This window comes from Enoplosus armatus, chromosome 7 (assembly GCF_043641665.1).
Source record: "Enoplosus armatus isolate fEnoArm2 chromosome 7, fEnoArm2.hap1, whole genome shotgun sequence".
Lineage (NCBI taxonomy): Eukaryota > Metazoa > Chordata > Actinopteri > Centrarchiformes > Enoplosidae > Enoplosus > Enoplosus armatus.
The window spans coordinates 10,549,797-10,576,876 of NC_092186.1; the positions used below are offsets into that span (position 1 = coordinate 10,549,797).

General features: G+C 43.1%; 1 protein-coding gene across 1 annotated transcript; it reads left to right on the forward strand.

Annotated features, from left to right (window-relative positions):
• Positions 1 to 1,299: 1,299 nt before the first annotated feature.
• On the forward strand, positions 1,300 to 26,650 carry fgf22 (fibroblast growth factor 22). Its single transcript, XM_070908282.1, has 3 exons — positions 1,300 to 1,672; positions 24,708 to 24,811; positions 26,456 to 26,650. Exons 1-3 carry the CDS (start codon positions 1,300 to 1,302, stop codon positions 26,648 to 26,650), a joined length of 672 nt encoding a protein of 223 aa, XP_070764383.1.
• Positions 26,651 to 27,080: the final 430 nt, after the last annotated feature.

Consider the following 27,080-nt stretch of genomic DNA (forward strand, 5'->3'; position numbering starts at 1 on the left):
AAGGTGTCAAAAAACGCTCTCCTAGCTGGTTCACTGGACAGTAATGGAGCTGATTTGACCGTGTTACAAAATGCTTCACCGTTCACATCAAGGGGAGACAGCAGAGGTCATGGGATCGGAAGGTGTAAGTCTTTCCAGGTGTCTGTAACCAAAAAAATAAGAAAAAGAAAAGAGGATAATAAAATCCTCAGGTGAAAAGCAAATGACTTGTTTCTCACAGCATAAACTTTTCTAAGAGAGAAAGGGGACGGTGCTTGATGCAGGCTTTCTCATTTGTTTGAAATGGTTATGAATGAGTGCGGTGGCCCCACCCCCCCCTCCACCCCTCTCCTTTCAACCCCCTCGATGCTGGCCCTGCCCAGGATAAAATGCAGGACAACTCAGCCGGTGCCTCCACAGAAGAGAGGACTGACTGACTGACTGCACACAGCAGAGCGTGAGGCCGTTCACTTACTGCTTCACTGCCCCGTGCTAGCTGACACACACTCGCCGACTGCTGCTCACTCTGACACATACAGACACACTCTCACTGCCTCTCCCTGTCTCTCTCTCTCTCTTTCTCTCTCTCGCTCTCTCTCTCTCTGTCGCAAACACACACCGGCTCTCTCCCTCCCATACTCACTCATTTGCTCACTCCCTCTCTCTTTCTCTCAGTATCACACACTCACACACACTCATACATACACACACACACACACACACGCGCACAGAGTCAGTCACCAACCCTCATTCAACTCCCTCTCAGCCACGGGTCAGCAGCTCAGACAGGCACCTTGTTCCTTTTCAGCTGGAAAGAGTAGAGCATCGCAAGGTGCTCACACACATACACACACACACACACACACACACTTCAACACACTCATACAAAAACACACATTTCCATAGACACACACACAAACACACACATGCGCATCCTCATACATCCCAGGACTTTATCTGTGCTACTGGAAAGAAGACCGCAGTCCAAGGAGGAGAAGAAACAGAGAAACAAGGAGTGACTCTAAAGAGGAACTTTCAAAGGTGGATTCACAAAATTACAGCACTTCATGAAAGGAAAAAAACAAGACTGAAGATGACAACTGGAGAAACTTTGACAAGCTTGTTGATGTAGGAAGGCCTGCTGTCAGCCCGAAGTGGAGATTGGTGATCTGTGACATCCAGAGGATCCGCTGTGAGTGCCATTTCCCTCCCTTCTCACTTCAGGACTCCCACCCTCTTGTCATCCCTCCACTGGGACATCTCCCGGACATCAGCATGCCTACAGCTTGCACAAGGTGCACCTTGGGAGTCTGACCCACCATGTGCAGATGGACGCCGTCCGTAGCTCATCTCTGTCCTGAACCTGCCCTTGGCACCACCACTACTGCAGCCTCCGCTGGCCGACCTCCCCCCCTGCCCAGTGCAGCCTCCCTTTGCCTGGCATGCTTCACCCTGCTCCTGGTCACCGCTGGCACTGCCACAGGGGCCTGTCCTCCTGGGGTAGGGCATGAACCCCTTCAGGTGCTGGCAAGTGGCATCAACTGTTCATGGACGTTGGAAAGGCACACTCGCAGTTACAATCACCTAGAGGGCGACGTCCGTCTACGGCGACTTTACTCTGCCAACAAGTTCTTCCTCTGCATTGACAAAACCGGCAAGGTGGACGGCACTCGGCGGAAAAACTACGCAGACAGTAAGTAACTGGCACAGCCAGAGTGCATCTAAGTTCTGTATCTCAAATGTGTGTTGGGTGTCACAGAGAGGACAGGATGCCCTGTGACGTTCTCACTTTGTGTTTTTATGGCTGGACTTTCTTCTCTGTTCACTTTTATAGCGGTTCATAGGGATATCCTATGGGTCCATCACCGCTGAGCTATTTGTGTTGTGTTTAGAGCATGAGAGAGACGCGTTGCTAGGTAAGAAGGGAATACCCTGGTGTGGATTTAGGCTCCTCACGGGACAGCCGGCACAAGAAAGCTGAGTTGAGGAAAGACATTGAGCATCAGTTGGTGATGCAAACTGGGCTTGGAAAAAAAAGCTTCAGTTTCACTGGGGATTAACTTGTCAAAACTGTGATGAAAGTGCATCAATTGTAAGTAGCAGGTGTACACATTCCTCCAACAAATGCAAACATGTATTAATGTGTGTTGTTCACAGTTTGATTAAGTAATGAGACTTCAGTTTGAGGTCAGATTTAAAGTGCTGAGGAAAAAGCTTCAATTTAAAACAGCTGGCCTCATGCAACCTGCATTGGTATTTTGGCTTTCTTTGCAGAGCAATTTACTGTTTGCCATCATATTTCTGGCAATCATACACACAGCTGTAAATCTCTCTTTAGAGTCTCCTAATGATTGTGGCTCTTCCTTGCACCCCACATCATGCCTCCTAGCACCTGTTCAGACTGGACAACGCTTCCTAACGTGACCGCTGTATTCAGCATGCAGGCCCAGATCGACCCACATAGGTTATTCTGTTGGAAAGTCTGTAGTCTGGACCTCATCTGTGGTTCAGGGACACCTGAGAAGAGGCTGTTCATACAGCAGCCGTACCTCTTCAGTGTGTCCATCAATGGGTGTCTTTCAGATGCTTGACCAGGTCAGATGAGCCGACTCTGGTCCTGACCTCCTTCTCCATTAGTCACTGGCTGACTGACTGACTGGATAGCCCTGAGAGACGTTTAAGCTTTTGACGGTAATATTTATGTATTTGGTCGTTAATGCCTTTTTATACAAGTGGGTGAGTCAGAGTTTTTCCATACGGCTACTGGGGGCAGGAGCAGCTGCTGCGTTCAGCTAATAGGCCAGTCAGTCTGTTGCCACTGTTTCAATAAGCTCCAAACTGCAGTCTGGATGGCATTTGTTAACCTGTCGGGATTAGTCACCTGGCAGAATCTTTTAAAACCACACACACTAGTGCAAATTCAAGTTGAGATGAATTATTACTGTGTTAAATTTGGACCTGTGGGCTTATCCAAGTTGGGACATTATTCTCTCATATTAGGGGTAATATATGTCAGCTACCATAATAAAATATTACTCCCAAACTTTGCTTTTTGACACTCCAGAGGTCATGCTGGAAGAGTGGTAGCAATACTAGTTTGGCAACACGAGGGAGTGAATTGAAACAAGTGTTCAGAGTCTTTGGAAAGTAGCAAAAGTTATGTCTGAGGATTGTGAAATTCAGGCTTTTTCTTGCCATAGTCATGTCATTAATGGTTAGGGGGTTGCAGTAGCTCTCTATGAAAAAGTGCAGTCCCCTTAAATGTAATGTCCTCATACACTTTAGCCATCATCCTCTCATTTCCTTTGGTGGAAAGAAAGATTCTTTCTGTGCTCACACAGAGCAGAGGGTGTGTACTTGCACCCTGAGCTGAGCACAGCGCCAAACCAGTGGTCATGTAGACCTTGTGGTCAGTCTGCGGTTGTGCCTCACAATGGGGCAGATCTGGACTCTGTTTCTGTGTGAGGCTACCGTTACTGCCATCGCATAAGGAGGCTTTCAATCAAACTTAAAGCCTCCTGACCCAGACAATGTCTTGATACTGATACGGTGGCCATGCTATAGATTAGAGTGGCTGGACAAGCAGGAAGTTGTACATATTTAATGACAAGAGCAGTGATGCAGACACTAAAGTCTCACACAGGAAAGAGGACACATTTCTTTTTCAGGATTTTAGGATTGTTTAGGCTTGTGATATTATTTCCACATTATTCCATTGTTTTGTGCAAGACATAGCGCTGCCCAGCACAGCCTATAACCTGAGCTCAGGACTGTCCTGAGCCTGCATGCAGCTTCCTCAAATCCTGCCCAGCAGTCTGGCCGACCGCTCCTCTGTCCTCTGTGTTGCCCTTACACTCTTGTCGACACAGCTATATTGCCCCGACAGCTCTGCCTGCTACACCCAGGCCCCGGCGCTCACCTCCACCCCACTCAGTTTTTCCAGCCCTGACTCCCAACTCCCTCTCAGGTGCAAAAACAGTTGGAATTAGTCAACAGGCTCTCTGCTAATTGAGGTTGGAAAATATTGTATCAATCCCAGTGGAGCAGGGGCATGGAACAGCTGAGGGAAGACAGACTGACTTGGAGGGATGGAGGGTTGAAAGGATGAGAGAACTGGATGGGATTGAAGTGGGAAATGGAAAAATGGTAAAAAGCACACATGGTAAATAAATGCATTTTTCAGTCTTACGTTTCGTTAGCTATTATTATGACGTGTAAATATATTGTACAGAAGTAATTTGAATGCCCTACCAGATACAGATAAGAGATTAAATATCCTTTCAGTGCTGAAATTCAAAACGTCTGTCAGTAACTGACAGGGCAGGCTGAACGTGTATCAGTTCCATCTCCAAAGTGTTCTGAGAAAAATGTCCTGTCTTGTGAGCACACATGCAGAAATATACACAAACATGCACTCAAACACTCACACACAGACACACAAACACTGAAGTTTCAGGTATCCGTTTCTGAAGTTTGTTATCAGGATCAAGCAAGTTGTAAGCTTACGTGGCCTTTAATGCATTTGTTAATCAAAGCAGAGAGATAGAAATCAGATACAATAAAGGACACAACTATTATCTGACAGCCTGTGAAACCACACACTCTAAATATAGATACACCTATAATTACAAACCACTTGATCGTCGAACTTTCTAAAAATAACTTGTTGAAGTGGCCACAAGAAGAGACAAAGTACAGTACTTTGAGGCACCGAAGGGGAGGGCCTCGTCATGTTTTTCTTTTGACCTATGGCAAAGCAGCGAAGGATTGAGGGGAAAAACACACCCAAGTGTTTACAAAAGCTCCAGAGGCAGGTACGCATCATATCCTGTCCTGGGTCATCGGTCATAGCCTGCTAATTAGACAGTGCTACAGCACAACAGCTGTGTGGGCACGCCCAGCAACCATTTCATGATCAATTGGAACAGCAAATTATAAAGCTAAGAAGAGTTCTTTGGAACAGAGAGTAGAGTACAGTGCAGTCACTGAAGTCAAATTCAATTAATGCATGAATGCTAAATGAAATTTTGGCATTAATCGCAAGCCTGTTTTCTCTTTCTCTTTCCCCTCTTTCTGTTTTGTTTTACAAATTCTTAGCAGGTATTTGCTTTGGCATGCCACGCTGCATATATTTTTATTTTATGTTTCATTTTTTCATCACATTTTAAAGGATGGACTGTTAAATTTTGGGTGTGTGTGGCTGAAGGCATCAAACGTTTGTGCAGCCTCCAGGTAGTGACAGCCCGTTCACCCTTCGGAAATAAGGTCACCTCACTGCGCCGCTATAATCGCAGAAGTCACTGCGGCCATTCTGCCCCTTACGGCCGTGCAACTCTCACAGCCAGGGTGTGTTGTGTTTACCAAATTTCCCTTGGTGTGCAACATCTTGCTTGTTTGATGTGAGAGTTTTCCTAGTTCATGAGTGTGTTTGACTTGGATGAGACCCATGGGAAGAAAATCTTCCACCCTGCTGAAATATGTTGTGGAAATTATTCAAACTTGTTTTAGACAGGGGAAACTGTCACTCGCCAAGGAGAGACTGACTTGAATTTGAAAATGGGAAAAGACAGGACGAGTGCTGCAGACAGATGACTAAATCTACCTCAAAGGTTTGACCAGTTCAACAGCATTGGCAGGGATGAAAAGATTACCCTCTGCACATACTGGAGCAAAATGAAGATGATAGTAAGGAAGAGTTCAAATATGTGAATTATTTTGTATAGAATTTGTAATAATAATGTATCAAATGACAATGTGAAAGTAGTGATGTAGTGATCAAACTGATGATGAACAGAGAATTATCACCCGAATCTGCAACTCCACTCTGCTTCATGGAGTTCATAGTGAGTTTCGGCTCATTGTTTCGCTGTCTGACCCACAACTTTACTGGTTTGGTTCATTCTCACAACTCTCATAGCGCCGATTTTTGGCTCTAAAAACTCATACTACTACAACTAGTTAACAACTAGGACAACGATGTATTAAAATTAAATGTCAATCTATTATTTTTTTTATTTTGTTTCATTTATATATGCATACATGGAGAAATGTGTATGTTTCAGAGTTAGTGGTATTCATGAAGTTTTGAATGAGTGGGAAATATCAGATGATGCTAACCCAGCTGATGGTATTTAGTCGGTTAGCCTGTGAATAATCAGTATAAATAGTTATTTTATGAAATGTGAAATTATGAGAGCTGAGAACCTTGTAGTTTCTTGAAATGAAAATATCATATCAACAGTAAAGTATTCTCCAAGTACTCACCATTGGAATATACTAAAGCAGAAAACCCTTGGGCTATATTTCCACGTTTTTTTTTTATGGATGCCATGTGTTATCTCGGCTGCAATTTAGGGACAATGCCATGCACATGCCAAAGCGACAGACATCACAAAATGTCTGTTCTGCGCTGTCTGCCATTTTAAAGGTGTAAGAAAGTTTATTCTGTTCTGACCATTCTACATCCTCACCATGACTCACCATTAATTCTGGTGGAGCTCAGATGGGGACGTGTGACTGGATCAACAGCACCGGGGCTGGAGGGGCTAAAGAGGGAAGCACCTGGCCGAAGGAAGTGCTTTGGTGTTTTGAATCGGGAGAATACACATGTTAATGAGGCTAGGAGAGGGGCTGGGGCGTGCTCTGCTCAGTATTGAGGTGGAAATTAAAGGCTAGAAGAGTGCTGGAGCGTTTCCCGTTGCTCATTAGGCATTATGTAAGGTTTCCTCTGGGTCGTCTCAACTGAGAGGGGATTCGTGGACATTTTGGATGCCAACAGGAGGGTAAAATCCCACGAATCATGCATTTATTATCCCCCCCGCAATAAGGACAGTGCATGGCCTCAGCCTGTGGGAGACGAATGAAAACCGACCCTTTGCCTTTGCCAGCTGTTCCTGCTGTTAAGAGGCCAAAAGCTAAATAAAACATCACTGGCACACGCATGAATGTTGCACATGCATGTTAAATCTCTCTTTCAAACACACACACACACACACACACACACACACACACACACACACACACACACACTATCGCTGTCCTGGGAACATTGCAGGACAAGAGTGTCAGTGTCACCCTAATTAGCAGAGCATCCCTGGTTTCTGCCACCAGGGTTTGATATCATGAATGGGCTCTGGAAATGTAGCAATTAGTAGCTAACAACCTTTAGCAGTCTGGCTGCGGCTCCTCTCTGGGATTTACTGGGTTCATCAGCAGGTTTATAGAGTCTGACTTTGGCTCCAGCAGCCAATTCCTTTATAGCATCCCACAGCTCTGGACATCCTGTGGGTGTGAAGGGAATACAAAAGGGGAGACTTCACAGTGCCAGTAACCAGCTACTTGGATCTTAAAGCCATTGATAAAAGATGTTTGCACTGATGTTCTGAAAAGCTTCTTAAAAGCGGAGAATGGCACTGAACACACGGTTCAAGTATATCAGTTTCTATATACTTGAAGGGAGAAATAGTGTGAACATCAGAAAATGATTAAAGAGTTTAATAGAGCAAGATTGAGGTTTGACTCTTTAAATATTCTTTGGACCAGAAAAAATAACCATTATACTTGCTTCTATTTTCCATGTTTTTTTCCCATGAGCAGACTATCTGTTGCCATCCAAAAGCTACTCCCTCAATGATTTAGCTGCTTTATACATCATTGTAATGAGCCACAATTAATTACAACATGGCAATACAATATTGAACATGGTCACAGCCAGGCAGTTAGTTTTTAAAGTGGGGGTGAAGAGCTTGGCCTTTTCCTCAATAAGAACACATTAGCACTGTTTTTACTGTGTGTGCTTTTTTTTGTGAAAGGTGTAAAATGAGTATTAATTAGATCAGTTGGGAACAGTCGGCCAGCTAGTCTTACTCATGCAGCACCACATGTTTGAGATCATTCGCCAAGGGAAATTTTCACCGAGGAGCAGCCGCCACTCACATCTCGGACCCTACACATGCACACACACACACACACACACACACACACACACACACACACACACGCACACATGCACTGACGTAATCAGCCCATTGAGTCAGGGGAGACAGGTCTTGCCTCAACCTTAGATAGACCGAGACAGATTAATGGTTTTGTTTTGACCCTTCCAATAAAGCCTCTCACCTCCCTGCTCGAGCTGAGCCAGACATCATGTCTTGGAAGGCGTTTAACCACTGGCCCAGGAATAAAGAAGCTGAAAGAGAACCCCTGCTGTAGGCGGGAGAAAAAAACAACAACTTGGCATCCCTAAATGCAGCTACGGCTGACTGGCTAAAGCTACAGGAGTTTAAAGGTGTTCAAATTTAACGTAAAATCACAAGGAGCCCGGGACTAGGAAGCAATAATAGCAGGAATGTAATGCACCTGTTGCCCTAAAGACAGATATCCCTCCCTGTAGGATTTGGTCCAGATCATAAAGGAAGCAATAAGAGGCAGTAAAATCAGGCGCTTCAATCTTTCTCGAAGGTGATATTAAGGTAAAACTGGGGCTCCCCACCCTTTTTTTGTCCGTGAAGCTATAAGCCACAGGGGCACATGGGAACTCCATGGACTTTCAATAGACTTTAATCTCTCACTCTCTCAGCCACAAACAACTCACACACACAGAGCAGACACAACCTGCTCGTCAATCTATGTGGCTAAATATTGACTTGCTGTCAGGCAATCAAGTCATAAAAATCTAGTTTACAGCTCCTGGCTAGGTGTAATAGACCGAAAAACTGTTTACTCATGACACCTCTGTGGAGACATTTTGCTGCATCACACTGAGAATCATACCCGGAAATGACATATTAACTATAATCAACTGATCACACTGAACTGTGCACCAGAAAGCCTGCGATGATCCAACATTTCTTATCGTGCAGACATTACATCATGTATTTCTGTGTGAGTTGGGATTTTGTAGAGCAATTTTAAACACAAGCCTGCATCCATGCTAGCTGCTCTGTGAGGCTGTAATTCTCATGGTAAAGAAAACCAAACTTTTGTTTTTGAACAGATGATGATGCCGGAGGAAAAGTCAGCGGATCACCAAAGTCATTAGGATTCATCCTCTGAAGAATATGAATGTCTGTATCAAACTTTTGCCAATCCATCTAGTAGATGTTGATATATTTCACAGAGTAAGTGAAAGCTTTGACCTGCTGGTGGCACAAAATCAGCAAAGTCAGTAGGTTTTATCCTCTGGGGACCATGAATGTCTGTAATGACAATCCCTCCATAGTTCTTGAAATATTTCAGTCTAGACTTCAGTGGTGAACTGACCGACATTACCATCCCTAAAGCTGTTCTGCTAGCTTGGCTAAAAAGAAATACCAGAGTATGAGACCATGAATATGACTTTGATTGTTTTTCATACAGTTGAAAGCAGAATATAAGCGGTAAGAATCTGCAGTTCAAAGTGTTAATCATCATCATATAGCTTTTTTAAATTTTATTTCTTATCTTATCTGATGAGACTAGAGTACACCCATTCTGCATTCCAGCTGTAGTCCATAAAGTAGTGCAGATACTGCATATTTGAGTATAGACCGTGCACATTCTCGTACATGGGTCATGACATAGAAATGCAGACCATATGGACTGACAACTGGGTGGGAACAGGTACACCTATCTCAAATTGGACCTTAAACTGAAGAATTTAGATTTAAATATCACATGAGGGTTATATTTATTATTTGCCTTGGATTTAGATGACAATTTTATGAAAGCAAACAAATAATCTGTGAGATTTTGTTCCATTAGCTTGACCTTCTGCGCTAAAGATGTTGTGCTCTGAGGATTGAAGCAGAGAGGTCCCTGCCTGGATTGAATAACCGTGTTGCAAATGCATTTCCTGAAAGTAGAAGTAGGATAATGAATGCAAATGTGGAAGGCTAAAAACAGCGTGCAGGCCTGTGCATACCGACAGGTTGAGACCATACAGCGCCTTCTCTGAACTGCATTACACACATCCACCCGTACCTGCTTTTTATCTCTCATGCCATTTCTCTAAATGAACGCGAGCAGGATGTGAGTATCGTGTCAGGCCTCTTTGAATGTGTGTGTACATTTAGAATGCATGTGCCTGTGTTTATACTTCTGCCATTGCGGGAGCATGAAGTGGACCCTAAACTGAAAAAGATGTGCGTTTCCTTTCCCTAATGGCTAATATGAACCAGACCTTACCTTGCACTCAGTTCAGATGCATGCGCGCGTGTGTGTGTTTGCACGCACGCTGACATGTGCAAGCTTGTGAACGGCTGTTTTTCCCATCTGGAAAGCCATGCTCCTCATTAGAACACAGAGGGTAGCACAAAGCATTGCAGTAACATACTTGACACAGCACAGTATAGTCCACACCGTATATCAAGCCACTCCTGTATGGACATCAAGATCTTTGTCCTGGACGCAGCTTCCTTCTTGCTGAACAGTTACTACGAATTTCATCTTGCTAATTGAGTTTCTCAGAGACTGAGAAAGTGCACATAACATCATATCATTCATCTATGACATTCCCTCCTTTGTATCTATTTTTTCAATGACTCAAAAAGAAAAGGTTGCAGTTAGAGTTGTAGTACGTTTTTCATCCATAACTGAGCAGGCAGAAAAAATATTCAAATACATGCAGGATACATGCAACTGCAGGTTTTCACCACATCTTTGCACAGGTAGAAGCTGCTTTGATGTGAACCCTCTGCCTCTCTCACTTGACCTATTTCTCTCTATATATATATTTATATACACATGTCTTTCACTATCATCCTCTTGTTTCTTTTCTTTGTATCTGTCTGCCCCTTTCTACCTATCACCATCTCTCTCTCTCTCCTGCTGTCTCCATTTCCCCCTCTCCTCCCCTGCAGTGGATAGGATTGGGGTCAGGGCCCTTTGGCCAGTGGAGCAAGTGACAGCTCTGACAGGGCCCTGATTTCACTCCTGTCACCTCCCTGCATGCCCGTCTCATTTTAATAATGTAAATATGGGGCAGCCTCAGGCCACAGAGAATATTCTGTGTCCTGATGCTCATTCACTGGAACCTCGCTGCACACCTGAGTCACACATGCACACACTTATAGTTGGCAGTATTCTCCAAACTAACTTTGAGTTTGGTGGGTTTTCAGACTGCTGTTGAAGACAGAACTACAAGCGACATACAGTAAATTCTGTTGTACAAAATCAGCACAGGTATAAATACAGTCACACTATAACTAAACTGACAATGTCCACACAACAGCCAATCACACAAGAAGACAAGGCTGATGCCCCATTCATGTCATGTGGGATGGATGGTCGAGATGAGAAAGATTCCCATGTTCAGGACATCTGACAACTCAAGACAGTTTCAGAGTTGGTTGTGTGAGAGTTAAAGGTGCACTCCAGCAATTTAGCATTGCACTTATATAAAATTTAAACAGAGTGGTCTAAAGGAAACGACAGAGGCCAAGATATCCTGAGTTTTAGTCCCTAATATGGGTCAAGTTCCAAAATCACAGGATCCTACATTTCCCATAATGCACAATAATTCATTAGACCCATCCTGCCTCCTGAATGCCCACTTCTTTCAATTGTCACACCTACAATTTGTAATGCACACTTTCTGTTAAAAAATGCAAGTCTCAAGCCTGAACATTAATTTTATCATAAAATTTCAGTCTGAATTCCTTTAACAGCCAAGATGTGAGGCATCCATCTTTGTTTGATTTTCATGCTCCTCTGTATTATTAAGCACAGAGTCGGATGTATTTTCCCAGTCATGCGACTTGGAGGTTGACGTGAATGCTATTTACAAGTTGGAGACTCGTAATTACAATAACTTGAATACTACATGAATGCAGCATGAGTGAATATTTTGACAAATTCAGCTGCGCAATTGAAGCTAAATGTTCAAACACACCATATTTGATTTTCTTTGAAGTGTATTGCCTGCTTACACGCACTCACATGCTTGTCACCCACAAGATGTCAGTTCATTTTGCTGAAGAGGGAGGTAAAATAAGTGGCTTTAATAGCCTCTACAGCTTACTCTAATCTAATCTAAAAAGAAATAGTATTTGCCAATGTAGGTACAGATTCACTGTGGTTAAAACTGGGATCAGATGTGGATGCTCTTCAACAACTATGTGAAGAGATTCGTACTGAGAGCCCAGAGAAGATGAAGGTAGGAAACTGTAAACAAGGCCTTTGTTTTCTCCTGATTATGTTTCCACTCAGGGTGCCTGAGTCTGGTCTGGACAGCCAGCAAAACCAGCCACAGATGCACAGCACACCAGCTTACTGCAATTTAGTGGCACAGGGGAATGACCTCAGTCTAATGTGGATCCCGCCATCCCGGCCCACCCCTCCCAGGGTACTAAAGTGCAGGAAACTGCAGAAGCCGTGAGTCACAAAGCTCTCGGCGGGCAGATCTGCTCGTAACTATCTGTGTAGCCTTTGATAGCTTGCCGTTCGCTCGTTACGGATGTGATGCATGATTTGGAGGCAGTCTGCCCTCCTTGATTAAAGAAAAGGCCTCTTGGTCGGTGCAATTGCGGCCCCTCAGTACCACACAGGCACAGACGAGCGCACTGTGGGCTTCGTTAACCTTTTTCACCTTGGCTATCCCTTAGCCTTACTACACCCGCCCTCCACCCCATCATTCGCCCTCTCCCTCAGGTTATCCTCTAGTGTTACCTTTTCTGGCTGGCTTGCCCCCACTATGCTTGTAAATTTGGGGTTTGATCAGCGGAGGGTCTTTTCCCTCTGATTCAGCATCCTGGAGGTCCCTAATGAACTGATTGATGTTCCATTGCACACAATCACAGCTTAGCATGTCCAAGGAAGTTAGTGTTCAGTGGTATAACTACCATGGAGTGCATGCTGACAGGACAAGCAGATACACTAATCACTGTTTGATGGGGAATGTGTGTGTGTGTGTGTGTGTGTGTGTGTGTGTGTGTGTGTGTGTGTGGTAGAAGAGATTCCAGTACTATCAGAATCTTTGACCCATCAAACTGACCTTTTTTCTTTGACCTTTGTCATTGTTTTTCATGAAACTACTACTATACTAACATTTAGTGCCCATTGGTATCACTTATCACAACACACATACAACTGCCTCTCCACACACATACACAGACATGTCCAGATGTGGATGGTGATTCGAGAGTATTGGGTCAGTCTGTCTAGGGATAAATCAGACAGACTAATCTGTCCTATGAGGGGATGAAGGGTAATTGGTCACATTTGACCCCCCGGCCTTGCGGACTGTGGGAACGTGGGCTTTATCTACCAGCGGTAATTGGCTAATGAAACACTTCCGCAACCCCTCCACTAGATTGTCATCCACCGGTTGGGATTGGTTGAGGCATGTGTGTGTGTATTTGTGTGAGTGTGGCCGGCACAAGTGGCCAAGAGGCATGTGTGTGCAGGATGAGAGAGAGTGTGTGTGTGTGTGTGTGTGTGTGTGCATGTGTGTATGCGAGCAGTCTAGAGAAAATGGCAGGATGCGGAACTCCCTGTGGCCATCTCCACAACGTTATCAACAGCATCACTCTCATGATGCCTGCAGCATACTGATGCATTGACAGAACACACATTAATGGTTGTGTGGTCTCCATGACAATTTAAATTTAAATTTTTTTGAAGTAGAAATGGTTAATGTAATTCAAATTAAGTCTTTGGCGCAAGACAGAGATTTTTGTGTGGCGCCTTCTGATAGTGTAGCCAGGATATTCTCAATACCATGGTCGATATGACGTTGCCTCGTGTCATATTTTATTGAATTAAATGTTTTATATATGTTTTGTGTGATCATTTATCTGGGCAATGTCATGCCCACATCAATCGAAAGACAAGAAATCCAGGGTGGGGATAGTGAGTTGTGGGGGTGGGAGTGGGGGGGGGGGTACTAAGAAAAAAAAGGCTAAAGTTACGGTGGTGAGACAATGTCTCTGAGGTCCCATCAAGTGAGCCATTCATAGATGCAGGCCTACCAGTTTGTGGAGCCAGGGAGACACTCCGATAGAGTGAGGCCCAGGGTGGCCTTGTCTTTTTGTCCCAAGCTGACCCCTGCTCTCCCGCCTGGCCTCTGCGCCCCTCACCTGGCCTGTCCCAGCGCGCTGGTAACAGGATACCTGTAATTTGCTCTAATGGCCTTTGAAAGACCTGGCCGGGCTAATCCCTGGAGTGCTTCTCCCAGCAGCACCGCATGAAAGGGTGGGGGTAACAGGCCCGGGTGCGAGTCCTGAAAGAGGACCAGCCTCTGGATTGTGTGTGAGAGAATGTCACCCCTTGCGGCCGGGGCTGGGGCCGAGGGATGGTGGGAGTCAGCTTTCAGCAGATCACCACCATGTGGCTTGTTCACAGGCTCCAAAAAAAAAAAAAAAAACTGGGCCCGGTCTTGTAGAGAAGCAGATTGTCTCTGCTTTACACCTCCCTCAGTGGCTCCGTCTGGCAGGCAGGCGGGCGGGAACGGGCTGAAGACCTGGCCGTGCAGAACTTTGAGAGAGCACTTCAGGTAGTTCTTCATGGACGACATTAACTCATTCAATAAAAGAAGACATTGATATCTCAGAAATACGGAGGGAATGGTTTGACGTTTGAAGTTCGATGCTTACTAAACATGTTGCTAAAGCAAAGCAGGACATGCGTTCAGTCAGTTTACACTGTCAGGATGTTGCGTCCTGCACCAAATTGGTGAATGCCACAAATTTTCTGAAATCATGCTGTTCATATGAGAGGTTCTTGCATGAAGCCAATTGGTTGTACCTGATAATAATAACGATAATAATAATGATAATAATAATAATAATAATAATAATAATATTGCTTAACAAAAGGCACTGGCCATTGAAAAAAAAGACAGGAGGAAGATAATCTTATCAGTCTCATCTTCACTCTCATCCCTCCAGAGATTTTAATGGAATGTGGGAACAGCAAGTGATATGTGGGCAGGGAAGACCAGCCCTCTGCCAGTCTTTTCTCTCCTTTCTTCCTGTCCTTTCTATCCATCGTCATTGTTTTTTCGACGGGATGGACCACATGCGAGGGAATGCACTCACAGAAAAATACACACGCATACAGACCAGCACACATACACACAGTGTGTACAGAGTGAGTTAGAGAGTGACAGCATGTTTAGATCTGTGAAAGTTCAAGTGTGTAAGAAAGAAGAAAGGGGGTTGCAGTAATAGTCCTGTTTCTTATTTCCTTTGCTGTTACTTTAATTATGTACTTTTAAAATTTTGTTTGATCAAACCAAACTTGTGTTGAGCTGAAGGATTCCTAACTGTCCAGGAATTCAGAGCTAAATAAGGCAAGAGGAACACTGTTCAGACGTCCAGACAGTCTGAGCTCATTTGAGGGGCAGAATCAGATCTCAGGGCCAAGTTGAATGTGTTGCTTTGACTAACATGTGGTGGAGTTTTTCTAGTTTTTCTTGTTCTTATTACCTCGTTTTTTAATTTCACTTCTATTGCAAAAAAGTGACACAAACCTGAGATTTGCAACTGCAGGCTGTGCGTTCTGTGTGTGTGTGTGTATGTGTGTATTTTAGTCTTTCATGTTTTTTTGTGTGTGATCAGTCCAGCCCCGCTCAGCTCTGAGCAGACATATCTCATAGCTGTTGGTAAGGGATGAATAAATCATCCCAGTCCTGTGAGAGTTAATTGGTATGATGCATGTCCGGAGACCCGCTGCAGACAGGCCGGTAGGGAGGAAGAGGAGGGGTGACCCAGGCAGGGAAAGAACCAGACTGAGGCAGAGAGACCAAAGAGGCACGACAGAGGAGAAGTGAGGGACAGACGGGCAGTGAAAAGCAAGCTGGCAGATGGGAGACAGGAGGAAGGAGAGAAAGACAGGTAGAGTTAACCCTGCCTGTAGACTGACAGCTGCTCTGCTCTGCAACAAACGGGCTGCTCACAAACACACATATAATTGCACATGACGCACACACACACACACACACACACACACAGACACACACACACACACACACACACACACACACACACACACACAGTGTACAAATCCTCTGCTGGAACAGTAGAGCTCTCAGAGTGGCAGTCACAGCTCCTGTTAAAGAGACTGTAAATTTTATATTGCTGTCCAGAACTGGTTGGTCCATTAAACCAACGAGGGCATTGCATCATATGTATTTTGAGCCTGATCACACTTATTCAAACAAAAATAAATGTCATCATTTCATCACTATGTGAATGAAACATTATGGCCAGTGACTCAACCAGGGTGTTTTTACATTAATGAAAGGGAAATCCTGAGCAAACCCTCAACTTTAACCAAGTCTCACCTTCGTAGGAGTAAACCTCAGAAAGAAGAGCATAAAATAGCCTCCCCTGACCTTAACCAACATGACCAACATGTTTGAAATGGACCTGAATCATCCTGACAGATGTACAAGAACCGAAAATTCTAGAAAATACATTTGTGTACATACAACATTAAATTAAAGAGTAAACCTGCAATGTAATAAGTCTATAAAAATATGCACATGCTTATAAATGGGCTTTAGTAATATCCTAGAAAAGTCTGAACACAATCAAGGAAGACCTCATTTATAATATTATTTAAGATACAGGGCAGAAAATCATTGTGGCACTCCAATCAGTCCTGTCAAAGCAGGTACTTTTGCCTTTAAAAGCAGATGTAAAACACCTGCTCTGACATCGCTCATTGGGGTGTGGCCAAATGTGCTCCATGCAAGTTTTTTCAAGTGGCTTTAGCAACATCCTTGCTTTGTTTGCACTGAACTTAAACTAATCTATTAGCTGCTTAATGATTGAACAGAGTTGCCAGCACTGTGACTTTAGGTGAGTATTTTTAAGATTTGATGGGCAATAGCAAACCTTAAATTATTATACGCGGTGGTAGAGATTTACTCGTCCAGTCCATTGTGTCAAAGCCTGGTTGCTGTGTGTGTCTGCAGGAGAGGAAATGCAAGTTGGTGCATGCCGGTAGAAGAGCACACAGGTGCGGGAGTGAGCATGATATTTAACTGGAGAAGAAAAGAGGAAAATATGATATATTTTACTTCTTTAAAGGAATATATTTTCTAAATCACCTGGATTGTATTTTTGCCCATGTATCTTTTAGTTAGCAATCAGTTATTAGTCGGCGTAATTATTTACTCTAGACCGCATGTCAGAATATACACTATTTTCACTATTTAAACTCATAGCAACCCCCTCAACATTGAAATTAGCCATTCGGGGGAACTCCACACCATCTGCTAATCAAGGGCTGTGTGCAAGCAGTGGGTTTGTCCCAGGGGTCAAACTTTTGGTTGATAAAGTATACTTCACCAGGAGAAATCATCCACTGAAGTCATGGTTCATCAGGAGACCATGTTTACCCTGGCCTTTCACTCAGTTTGGGTGTCTTTTGTATATGTGTTGTGCGTTTGTGAGTTGTGATTTGACTCCGTCCTCTGGTTTCAGCTAATCTAGAGTGTGTGTGTGTGATCAGTGCTGTGAGTGTGATGTGCTCAAGCAGAATATGATCAGAAAGACATGTAGCCAAACATGCAAAAGGAGTATCCATGTCCCTTCTGAAAAAAATAAAATGCTTCAACAATTGAAGTCCAGCACTCTGTGTTCCCTGTAAATGATCTTTCTGCCTCTGCAGCATTGTCATGTTCCACAGTAAATTGAAGATCAGCTTTCATATCCACCGCTCATTGCAATGAGATCATCACTGACCCAGTATCACGTGCCACACAGTAGAGATATCAGTGTATTGTTCACTGTGTATTGCTCCCAGTATATGAGCCTCCTGACAAGACAGTCCTTCATCTGTCAGCTACCAATCGATACAAAGTGTTTGGATTTTTTTTCATTCACAGAGAGAATTAGAAATGTAACTTAGGCCTGCACTCATCGAATGAAACATGAGTTATTTTGATACTTTATATATAAATCTTTCAGGCAGAGCATGTTTGAAAATGAAGACAGAGCACTGATTATGCTCCCTGTGTGGCGTTGATTCTTTTCTTATAATTCAAATTTTTTATTTATTTTCTGGATATAAAATAAAACCATGGACACGAAGGATGTACGGTCAACATATTTACATTCTATCGCAAGTTTAGTTTAACATGCAACCAGAATTGATCCCATGTCTCTGTCACACTATTAATTCTTCCCAACATGTGCTCATATGACGAATTCTTAATCATTTCATCAATCCATTCCTTTGACATCTAAGGTTCTTCCAATTTTGCTGTATAAGTCTTGCAGCTGTGATAAGACCAACTTTTAAAATACTGAATTTGTTATTCATTATATTAGGAATCATTGTCTTGTCACCAAGGAGACAGAGGCAGTGATTCTTAGCAGTGATGCTGTCACACCACTTGCCTTGGATTTGATCAGTCACCACATGCTGAGGGCCGTAATCACAATTTGTTTGTGGCTCAACATTATGTTGTCAGGGCATAAACAATGGCCTCTGTCCCAAATCAATGTCACAATTATGCTTTATGGACTGTGAAATAAAGGGCGGTGTGCAATCTTGTGTTTCTTTGGCTGCCTCTCAGGCTGCAGGTAAAACTGGCCCAAATCTGATTGACATGTTACAGCTCTTATTTTGGTGCAGGGCATCATGCAATATTCTTGGTGTGTATGTCTTATGTTATATTTTGTACATACTTTTATTTCTAAATTTATGCTGCTTTCTAACAAATCTTGAATGGGAGCACCAGTACTGTAAAATTTCTGCTACGTCAACTGTGTTCTCTCGAATGCCCAAGACAAATTTCTCAAAGGGAGACAATAAAGGCTACTCTAATCTAATCTAATCTAATCTAATCTAAAGGCCTCAGTATGCTATAAACGAACTAGGTCGTACAAGTGGGGAAAAGCCCTGCCCACTTCCACCACAATCTCTCTCCAAGAATTCAATGAATTGTACTAGTTGGGATTTCAGTGCACACTTTTGAACAGTCATAGTGTTACACTCAGTCGTACACACGAAGCGTGAAAGAAGGTGTATGAACAAAGAGTCCTCTGCCCGCAGTGAAACACCTACACAATAGAAAAACAGCTCAATCTCTTTGTCCTCTTTTTAGTTGTTATATTACTGCAATGTTGTCTGGCAAAATCATCATAAATTCATAAATACAGGTTAATATGACATCTGTGCTGTGTTTTTCGGCTATATTGGCAATTCACAGAGCAAGTTAGAGGCAGCTAAAGGTCTTAATAATACATTTTTATATAATAATACATTTTATTTATAGAGCGCCTTTCAGGGTACTCAAAGACACTTTACATAAGCTAAAATGTATTCCCTCTGGAGATGATTTTGGCGTAAGAAAAACAGCGTTTTAGTGGGGACAGAGGGCTGAAGCAAAGAGAAAAATATGCATTTTTAAATTCAACTGAATCTGTGTGGGCGCACTCTATAAAAGAAGTTCAAAACCCACCTACTTTCCCACCTCCACACACCTGGCCAATCACTGTGTAAACTGGGTGTGATTGTCGTATTGTCTGTTTCAGAAAGTTACAAAATTTGTCGGATGCAGCCTCCCCAATTCCAGCATCAGTTAGATGATCTGACAAGCACTTCGCTTCTGTGATGGAGGTTTTTATTAGAGGGACAGTGCAACCCAAATCAGCATCTGTCAGCTGTAATCTGTATTTGAAAGCATATGAAATGAATGACAGGTTAGCTTGGTTCAATGCATATCAATGTACAAACGACATAATCCACAAAGGCATGAGTGAGAGTAGCTTCTATTTCATTTATGTGTCTGTGGAGGGTACATACAATTCAGTGGTTCTTCCAAAATTAATACAGAAAAGCAATGGTGTCCACAAGCCAAAGTTAATATACTAGAATATAATTTATTGTTGAAAACATAAAGAGTGTGCAGGTTACACGTTTCTCTCTGGAATTAAGCAAACAAAACCATCCTTCTCCACAACTCCTTGCTAATCACTGGTTGGTATTTTACTGTACATTCAAGGGTTAATGTTCAAGTTTCCATATCACACCACCTGTGATGGCCTCCACTGGAGCGCCTGTTCTCATGGTAATCTCTCAAGGTGTTTAAAGCAATAGTGAGTGATGCAGCCTTTGTCTGTGCTGATACACACAGGCGGCTGCTTCGCCCAGTACCAGACCCTTCGAGGGGGTCATGGCAGATCAAAGGTGCTGGTCACAGCCATTAGGCCCGGCAGCCCAGACCCGACATGAAAAGCTTGTGTTTTGAAAAGGAGGGCAGAAGGAAAAAAACAACAGGGCCCTCTTCGTTTAAAAAGCAAGCAAACTGTGAAATAATTGAAAAGGTATGTCAATCAAGAGCAGGAGCACAGCGGGAACTCCGAGATTCCCAGGCTCTGCTCTGGTCGAGCACTGAGCCATGGAGGGCTGCTCAAGGGGGCAACCCAAGAAATTAAAGACCTGGAAAAAGGAACAAAAAGAAGACAGGAGGAAAGGAGCAGAAAAATCTCTTTTTCTCACTCTCTCTTTGCTCAGTCTTTCACTCTTTTCTGCTTTAAATTTGTGATGAAAGGAACCTTTTTGCCACACTTTGTAGAGCCCCATTCAAAACGCTTGGTCATTAATAAGATCTTGTCTAGCTCTTCACCTCTCAGGTGAGTAACAAAGACTTATGGGGGGGGGGGGGGGGGGGCAGCCATTGGGAGAGCCTGCCCCCACCACCGAAACCCCCATCTTATAACCAGCACCTTCACCCTGTACTCACTCCCTCCTCCTCCCCCATACCATGAGTCTGACAAAAGGGAACCCCGTGAGAGTGTCTCTCTCTTTCCTTTCTGCCTTTTTTTTCAAAGTCAGAAAAGGCTTGAATGATCTGACGATGGGCTAACGTCCAAAAAATGGGGGACAGAAAGAAAAGAAAGAGTAAAAAAAAAGACTGGGTAAAAGACTTTTTCTATGCTTTTAAAAATCCCATAGAGGAGGAATAAATGGCAAGTCCACAGTTGACTAGACATGTATAGTGCAGGATTTGCTTGTAATGGCAGCTTGAGCTTATTGACAGTCCCAGCCAAAACATGTCAAAGGTTAAGAGATCTTGCCAATTGCAAGTGGGAAGCCAAAAGTACCGTTTTCATGAGCTCAATAGGGCCATGAGTTGATACTTGCTCAGCAGAACACGGAGCAGGAGTGACCTTCAGTTTCCAATGCAACTCAGGAACAAAGAGTTAATTTGTCTCCATTATTTCTCTCCCTACTTTCTAATTGTGATATTGTTCAAAAGATTTGAAACATTTCTTGAATGAAAATTGTTCACAATTTAAAAAAACTTAAATTTTCTCTAAACGTAGTCGGCTGTTAGACTAGAACAAGGATAATTTTATCAGCGCAAACTAGATATTTCTGCCCTTTTGTGTAGATAACATTTCTTGACAATTTACACCAGGCCATATATTAGAAAACAGGGTTTATTAAAGAGAGGATTACCCCCACACTGCATTTCAATGTTAGATATATTCAGAGATGGGGCCTACTTGTCCAACCTAAATTTAACTTGGTTTGCAAGGGGCTAAAACGTCATGATTACCCAATTTTGATGATTGGGTAATTGGGAAACTGTTTTAGGATTTCTCAAGAACCGCCATTAATCAAATCTCTGAACAGCTTTTAACTTTTAACAGACTTAAATGTAACAGTTTCAGTCAAAAACATATATGTCTAAAAACACATTTCTTCAAGTTTGGAGGATAAACTCAGCATACAACCTTCCTTCCAGTAAAATGACCTTTGGATTTCAACAGTTAGGAAAATCTAATCTAATAGCTTGAAATACCCCACTCTGATTTCTCAGGCTTTGAGCACAATGGAGTGACTTTTCAAAGGGGGGACTGTGAGTTATATGGATCTAACTGGTCTTTATAGATGTGTGGTCAAGCGTCCAGAGCCCAAGTGATTCCTCTAGACAATGTGAAATCCCCATTTCATGTGCTCAGATCTTTTGTGTCTGCTGGCTGCTACACCAGCATGTATGAAAGAAATGACAAGCAGAGAAAGGACAATATTTAATGTGCTATAGCCTTGAGTGCTTCACAAAATGATTGCTAGCACAAACCTATCGCTTGACTCCTCTAATTTATACTTCAAAATGTTTTTTTAATTAAGTGCATAAGCAACTCTAACATCAGACTTTGATTTATTTAAGTCTATTTTTTAGTACTAAAGATTTTTTAAATTTTAACCATTTAGATTTTACTGTTCACAGCCAGCTCCTTGCAGAGCCTCAGATGTGACAAACATCCTTCCAACACACCTACTGTGCCTTGAACTCAAACCAGCAAATAATGGCAATTACTGCTGGCACCACTTTCAGGCACCAGCGATTTTCATTGGCCTGGACTAATCCCCCATAAATCCTTGCAGCGCTCCAATCACTAGCCAGGCCTCAGCTAATTGCTTATGAGTCCCTCGCACGCTCCAGGTGCCACCGTAGCACACCCGGTGTTTGTAAACACAGCTCGTAAAGAGGAAGCTGCCATCAAAGTGTTAATGTTTCCTCAGAGGATCAGAGGCAATGCAGGAATGATGGGGGTGCAGCTGGGCTGATACCTGGATGGACTCATCTGAGGCATTCCCTCCTTCCCTGCAGCTGTGGTGAGCAGAGAGAGGGCTTCATTTACACGGTCCTGCCAGAGAAGAAAGACACTCAACAGGAGTTTGTGTTTGTTTACCTTCCTCCTTTTTTACTCTTTGTACTTCTTCGTGTCCGTGCCTAAAGTAGGTGACCTCACTTGTTAAGCACGACTGGTGTTCAGAGCTGAAAAAAATGTTCAAGATAGTTGCATGTTTAGAGTGATGGGGGCAGCAGATGTGTCTTTTTAAGTTTTGGAGCCCTTCAGATGTGCTCTTTGAAACCAACAAACCTATTCTGATGATATTAGCAGCCATCCTGTAGAGAAGAGTTAGTTAGTAGCAGCTTTAATCTCACAATATGAGATTATGTATTATGTTGGTGTCATCTGTACAATATTAGACACAGATTATAATATAAGTTTTCACAACATTTAAAAGACACTTTCATGTTTTTCAAGTCTGTTTTGAATACTAACAATACTCACACAACAAATGGCGTCCCGTTTCCAACCGACAGTCAAAATGTTTGTTTTTTTAAGCAAGACCACAATCAGTCCTGAGCCTTAACCTAGTGTTAATTATTGTAACCATGACAACAAAGCCCCTATAACCTTAGCAAAGTAGTCATTTTAACCCAAACCACAATGTTTCTGCAACCTTAACTAAGTACTTATTTTGACCCGAACCATGATCTTCCCCTGAACCTAACCAAGACATTTTTGTGCCTAAACTAACCAAATACCATGAAACGGATTCATTTTTCAAATGTTATTTGTAACGGTTACAGACAAATGATGTCTTCCTGCCAATCAGATCACATGCCTTAAAAATGTGAACCTATCCTTTAAAGCCTGTTCTAAAACAAATATGTAAGTCATTATTTAATCCAAAAACATATTAGGTCGAGCCTATGCGCCAAGTTCAGCTTTTCTTTCCAAACAAAATCTGGATTTGCACAAATAAATAGGTAGAAAAAACTGCAGTGCAGAGGGAGTAGCACCTGCGAAACCCCCGCTGTGAGCGTTTATTTTTCATTGCTGGATGGGTTTAACCAGCGAGACTGCTCAGGAACTCAGTCACTGCCCTGTACAAGACTTGCGGTTGTACCGAAGCAGCTGGGGGTTGGTCAGTTGGGTGGCCAGTGGCCCGCTGCTGCTTTTATGACTCCTTCATTTCCTACCAGCTTTGGGTCACCGTGTCCTTCAGCACCTTGATCTGGTGCTATGTTTACAGCATCTGTCCAAAGCCAATAGTCCTTTTTCACAAATATCCAGCAGTGCCTAGCCTTTGAGCAACAACATTACATGTTTTCTCCACACAGACTTGGTTTTCAGGGGTGTAAAATGATTTCGTGCTCTGATCAGATAGCAGACCACATCAGGGTGCTTTTGAGGGTGTAAGTGGGCAAATGAAGCCAGAAAAATGTCATCCAAAATAGAGCTTCATCTCCAGCAATTATCTGCTATTCATGTCCCTGCGGTAAGCCCTCAGGTCATCTCCAAAACATCTCCCTGTCGTAGTCATGACAATGGGTGTGTGCCTTTATTTTTGTATGCAGACAAAAACCAGATCAAGAGTGAGCCACATGGGACTTGTTTGCAATCAGTGCCCAGAGGAAACAATTAGCCCACAAGCTTGCCAGCTTTTTCATGGGGTGAAGTGAGTTGGAGAGGCTCCTTAAGTGGCCAGCAGACACGGGTTTTATGTCCCTCAGTAAACAACACTGGGCATCATCAGGATGCAGTGTCACATCTGGAGTCAGGAGGCTTGAATGGACGCAAGCAGCGAGGCAGAATGACACTGTGCAGGCTCAGACACCGTGTATGTGTGTGTTCAAATATGATTTAGTTCAGAACGTGACTGGAATATATAAAGTTGTCCAATTAAGCTTCTATGAGAACATAATAATATTAATTTCCCGCCTTTTCTGATATGTTCAAACTTTAACCTGTTGTTCTAAATGCCCCGAGCTGGCCTGGTCTTCCCACAAAGGGAGCTCTCTCAGGCCATTGTGCATGTCCTGTGCATGTGTGTGTGTGTGTGTTTTTTCTCTTGTCTTGCGCTCTCTCTCCCCAGAGCATATGGCTGTCTGGTATCCTAATCGCTAATGATAGAGTGGCTTTTGATGGGGAAACTCCCAAAGCTAGATGTTTCTAACCCAGACTCTTGTTCCCTCTTTTATTTTCCAGGCCTGATGGAAATCCGATCTGTCAGTGTGGGAGTTGTTGCCATCAAATCTGTCAGCACCGGGCTGTACTTAGCTATGTCCAAGAAAGGCACGCTCTTTGGATCGGTGCGTATACAACCTGGCAACATTGTTTCTGGAGGTCACGATGGGAGGGCTGGAAAGGGGAGGAGGGTGGTGAGGGTAGGGGAGGTATATATGTATAGGGGTCCCAAATGAGTGCCTATCCAAACATTGTTTGATTCTGCTGAAGGGAAGGGAAATGTCAGGAATCTTCTGCTGGAAAGTCCAGACCAGGTCAGAGTGTTACAATCAATCATGGCTGTACACCTGGGCCGTGGTTGATGATACCTGCAGCCTGAGTTGGCTCGTTCCCCTGTCAGAAAGCAGAGAAAAGAAACCCAACCAGCAATGACAAAGAGCCAGCTGGGCTCCTTTAAAAGTCTTTGCGTGCCGTCTGCCAATTGTTGTTTCCACACAGCGAGCTTTCAAAAGTAATCACTTCTCTTTGTTAAAATCAGCCACACATCAGACCTGAGGTGCGTGTGGTGTCTAGCTCATGTATTTACATCTTGGAAAAGGAGAAATCAGGGACAAACAATCAGTCAGCAGCAGTGATAAGACAAGTACCTTCGACGACACAGTAAACAGGACATAAACAGACCTAAAAGACCCAGGCCTCTGCTAAACTCGGAAACATCCCATAATAACAAAAAAGGCAGGTGAATCACGCCAGGCTCATACTATCCTGATGTTATCACAGACAGGGCCTCATTATGGCAGCACGATAACGATCTGGAAAAGGGAATGCAGCAGAACCTCTTGTCACTACAATATCTTTCAAGACTCTTTGACTAGCTGATAAGAAGTGGTAACCACCCATGGAAAACTGGCTTTGCTGACTGTTGGATTACCTTTACAGATCAATATACCTGTAGACAAAGCTCGTAACTTGAATTAAAATCTCGATCAGAGAAGAGATACAAGGATTTTGATAGAACTTTAGCATTAATGTTGATTTAAAAAGTATTTTTTATTAGTTTTTTATTTTTATTTTTTTGACTACATTAAGGAGTCTGTTCACCCAAATTATTCTCAATGTTCTTGGTTTTATGTGTGGTATTATGAGGTATTTTGGGGCTTTGAGCTTTGTTTGTGCTACTGAAACTATTAAAGAATGACATTCAAAAACTCAACAGCAACATTTCTTTTCAGTAACGATGTGCCAGTTACTCAGGATATTTCACAGACCTCATTGTGATCAGTTTCAGTCAGTGATCAGTTTTCAGAGATTGGTCCCAATGAAAACTTAACTGTGCCTGTAGATTAACCAGAACATTGTTTCTGGAAAGACATATTGTTTTTGGGTTTTAATTGTATTTTTTCATTGCTTTGAGCAGCACAAACGAAATTCCACTGTCATAAACTGTACTGGGTTGATGGAAAATAAGTTTCAGAGGTGGATATCTCAAACCCCCTAAACTACCTCCTTGGCTAGACACCACCAGGGGTAAAGGATGAGTGAGACAATGTTTTTTTTGTAATTTGGGTGAACCAACCCTTTAATTCCAGACCAAAAACTTCCATTGTGGCCATAAAAAGACAAACCAGCTAAATACTTACCCACAAAATTAACCTTTGTGCACTTCTTGGAAGCTGGCCTAGTATAGCACAGCAGGAATAGCAGTCAGCAGTAAACACTCATCTGTTAGAGCCTCCTTAACCTCTCTGCCTTCCTCCCTCTGATCGCAGGTGAAGTACAACCCAAGCTGCAAATTCAAGGAGCGCATTGAGGAGAACGGCTACAACACGTACGCCTCCCTCCGCTGGAAGCACGGCGGCAGGCAGATGTTTGTTTCACTGAACGGGCGGGGGAAGCCACGGCGAGGTCACAAGGCTCGACGAAGGCACCCTTCTACTCATTTCCTACCCATGCTCCCCTCCTAGCTGCCCAAGTATGAACTCTGACCGGCAACTGGTTGGCTCACCGGCCTCCTCACACTAGTGTTGATCTAGCCCTGACAGCGATCTTTATTTTTATTATTCCATCCTCTTGTCACATAAATGTACATTTGTTGAGGTTTGTAACATTTGTAGAGTTAGTATAATATGTACTTTTAAGTTATTTTCTCCATTTTCTAATGATGTTCAGTAATACAGTAGAATTATAATATCTTCAGGCATCTGTCTGGCTACAGTATCTGTCTGTGTGTCTGAACTGCATGTAAAGCGGTGTTTGGGTGACTTTAAGAGAGGTCACAACTGAAAAGGGACGCAAGGCTTGGAAACAACAAAATGTGGCTCACTGGTTTGTTATTTAGCCTATTTTAGATGCTTATCTAAATAAGAACAGAAGCATCTGGTACAGCAAAAATGA

Excerpts from the sequence above, each read along its gene's own strand:
- fgf22 (XM_070908282.1), top strand. The coding sequence starts at position 1,300 with ATGTGCAGATGGACGCCGTCCGTAGCTCATCTCTGTCCTGAACCTGCC. Across the intron at positions 1,673-24,707 it reads GCGGAAAAACTACGCAGACA|GCCTGATGGAAATCCGATCT; the intron begins GTAAGTAACTGG and ends TTTATTTTCCAG. Across the intron at positions 24,812-26,455 it reads AAGGCACGCTCTTTGGATCG|GTGAAGTACAACCCAAGCTG; the intron begins GTGCGTATACAA and ends CTCTGATCGCAG.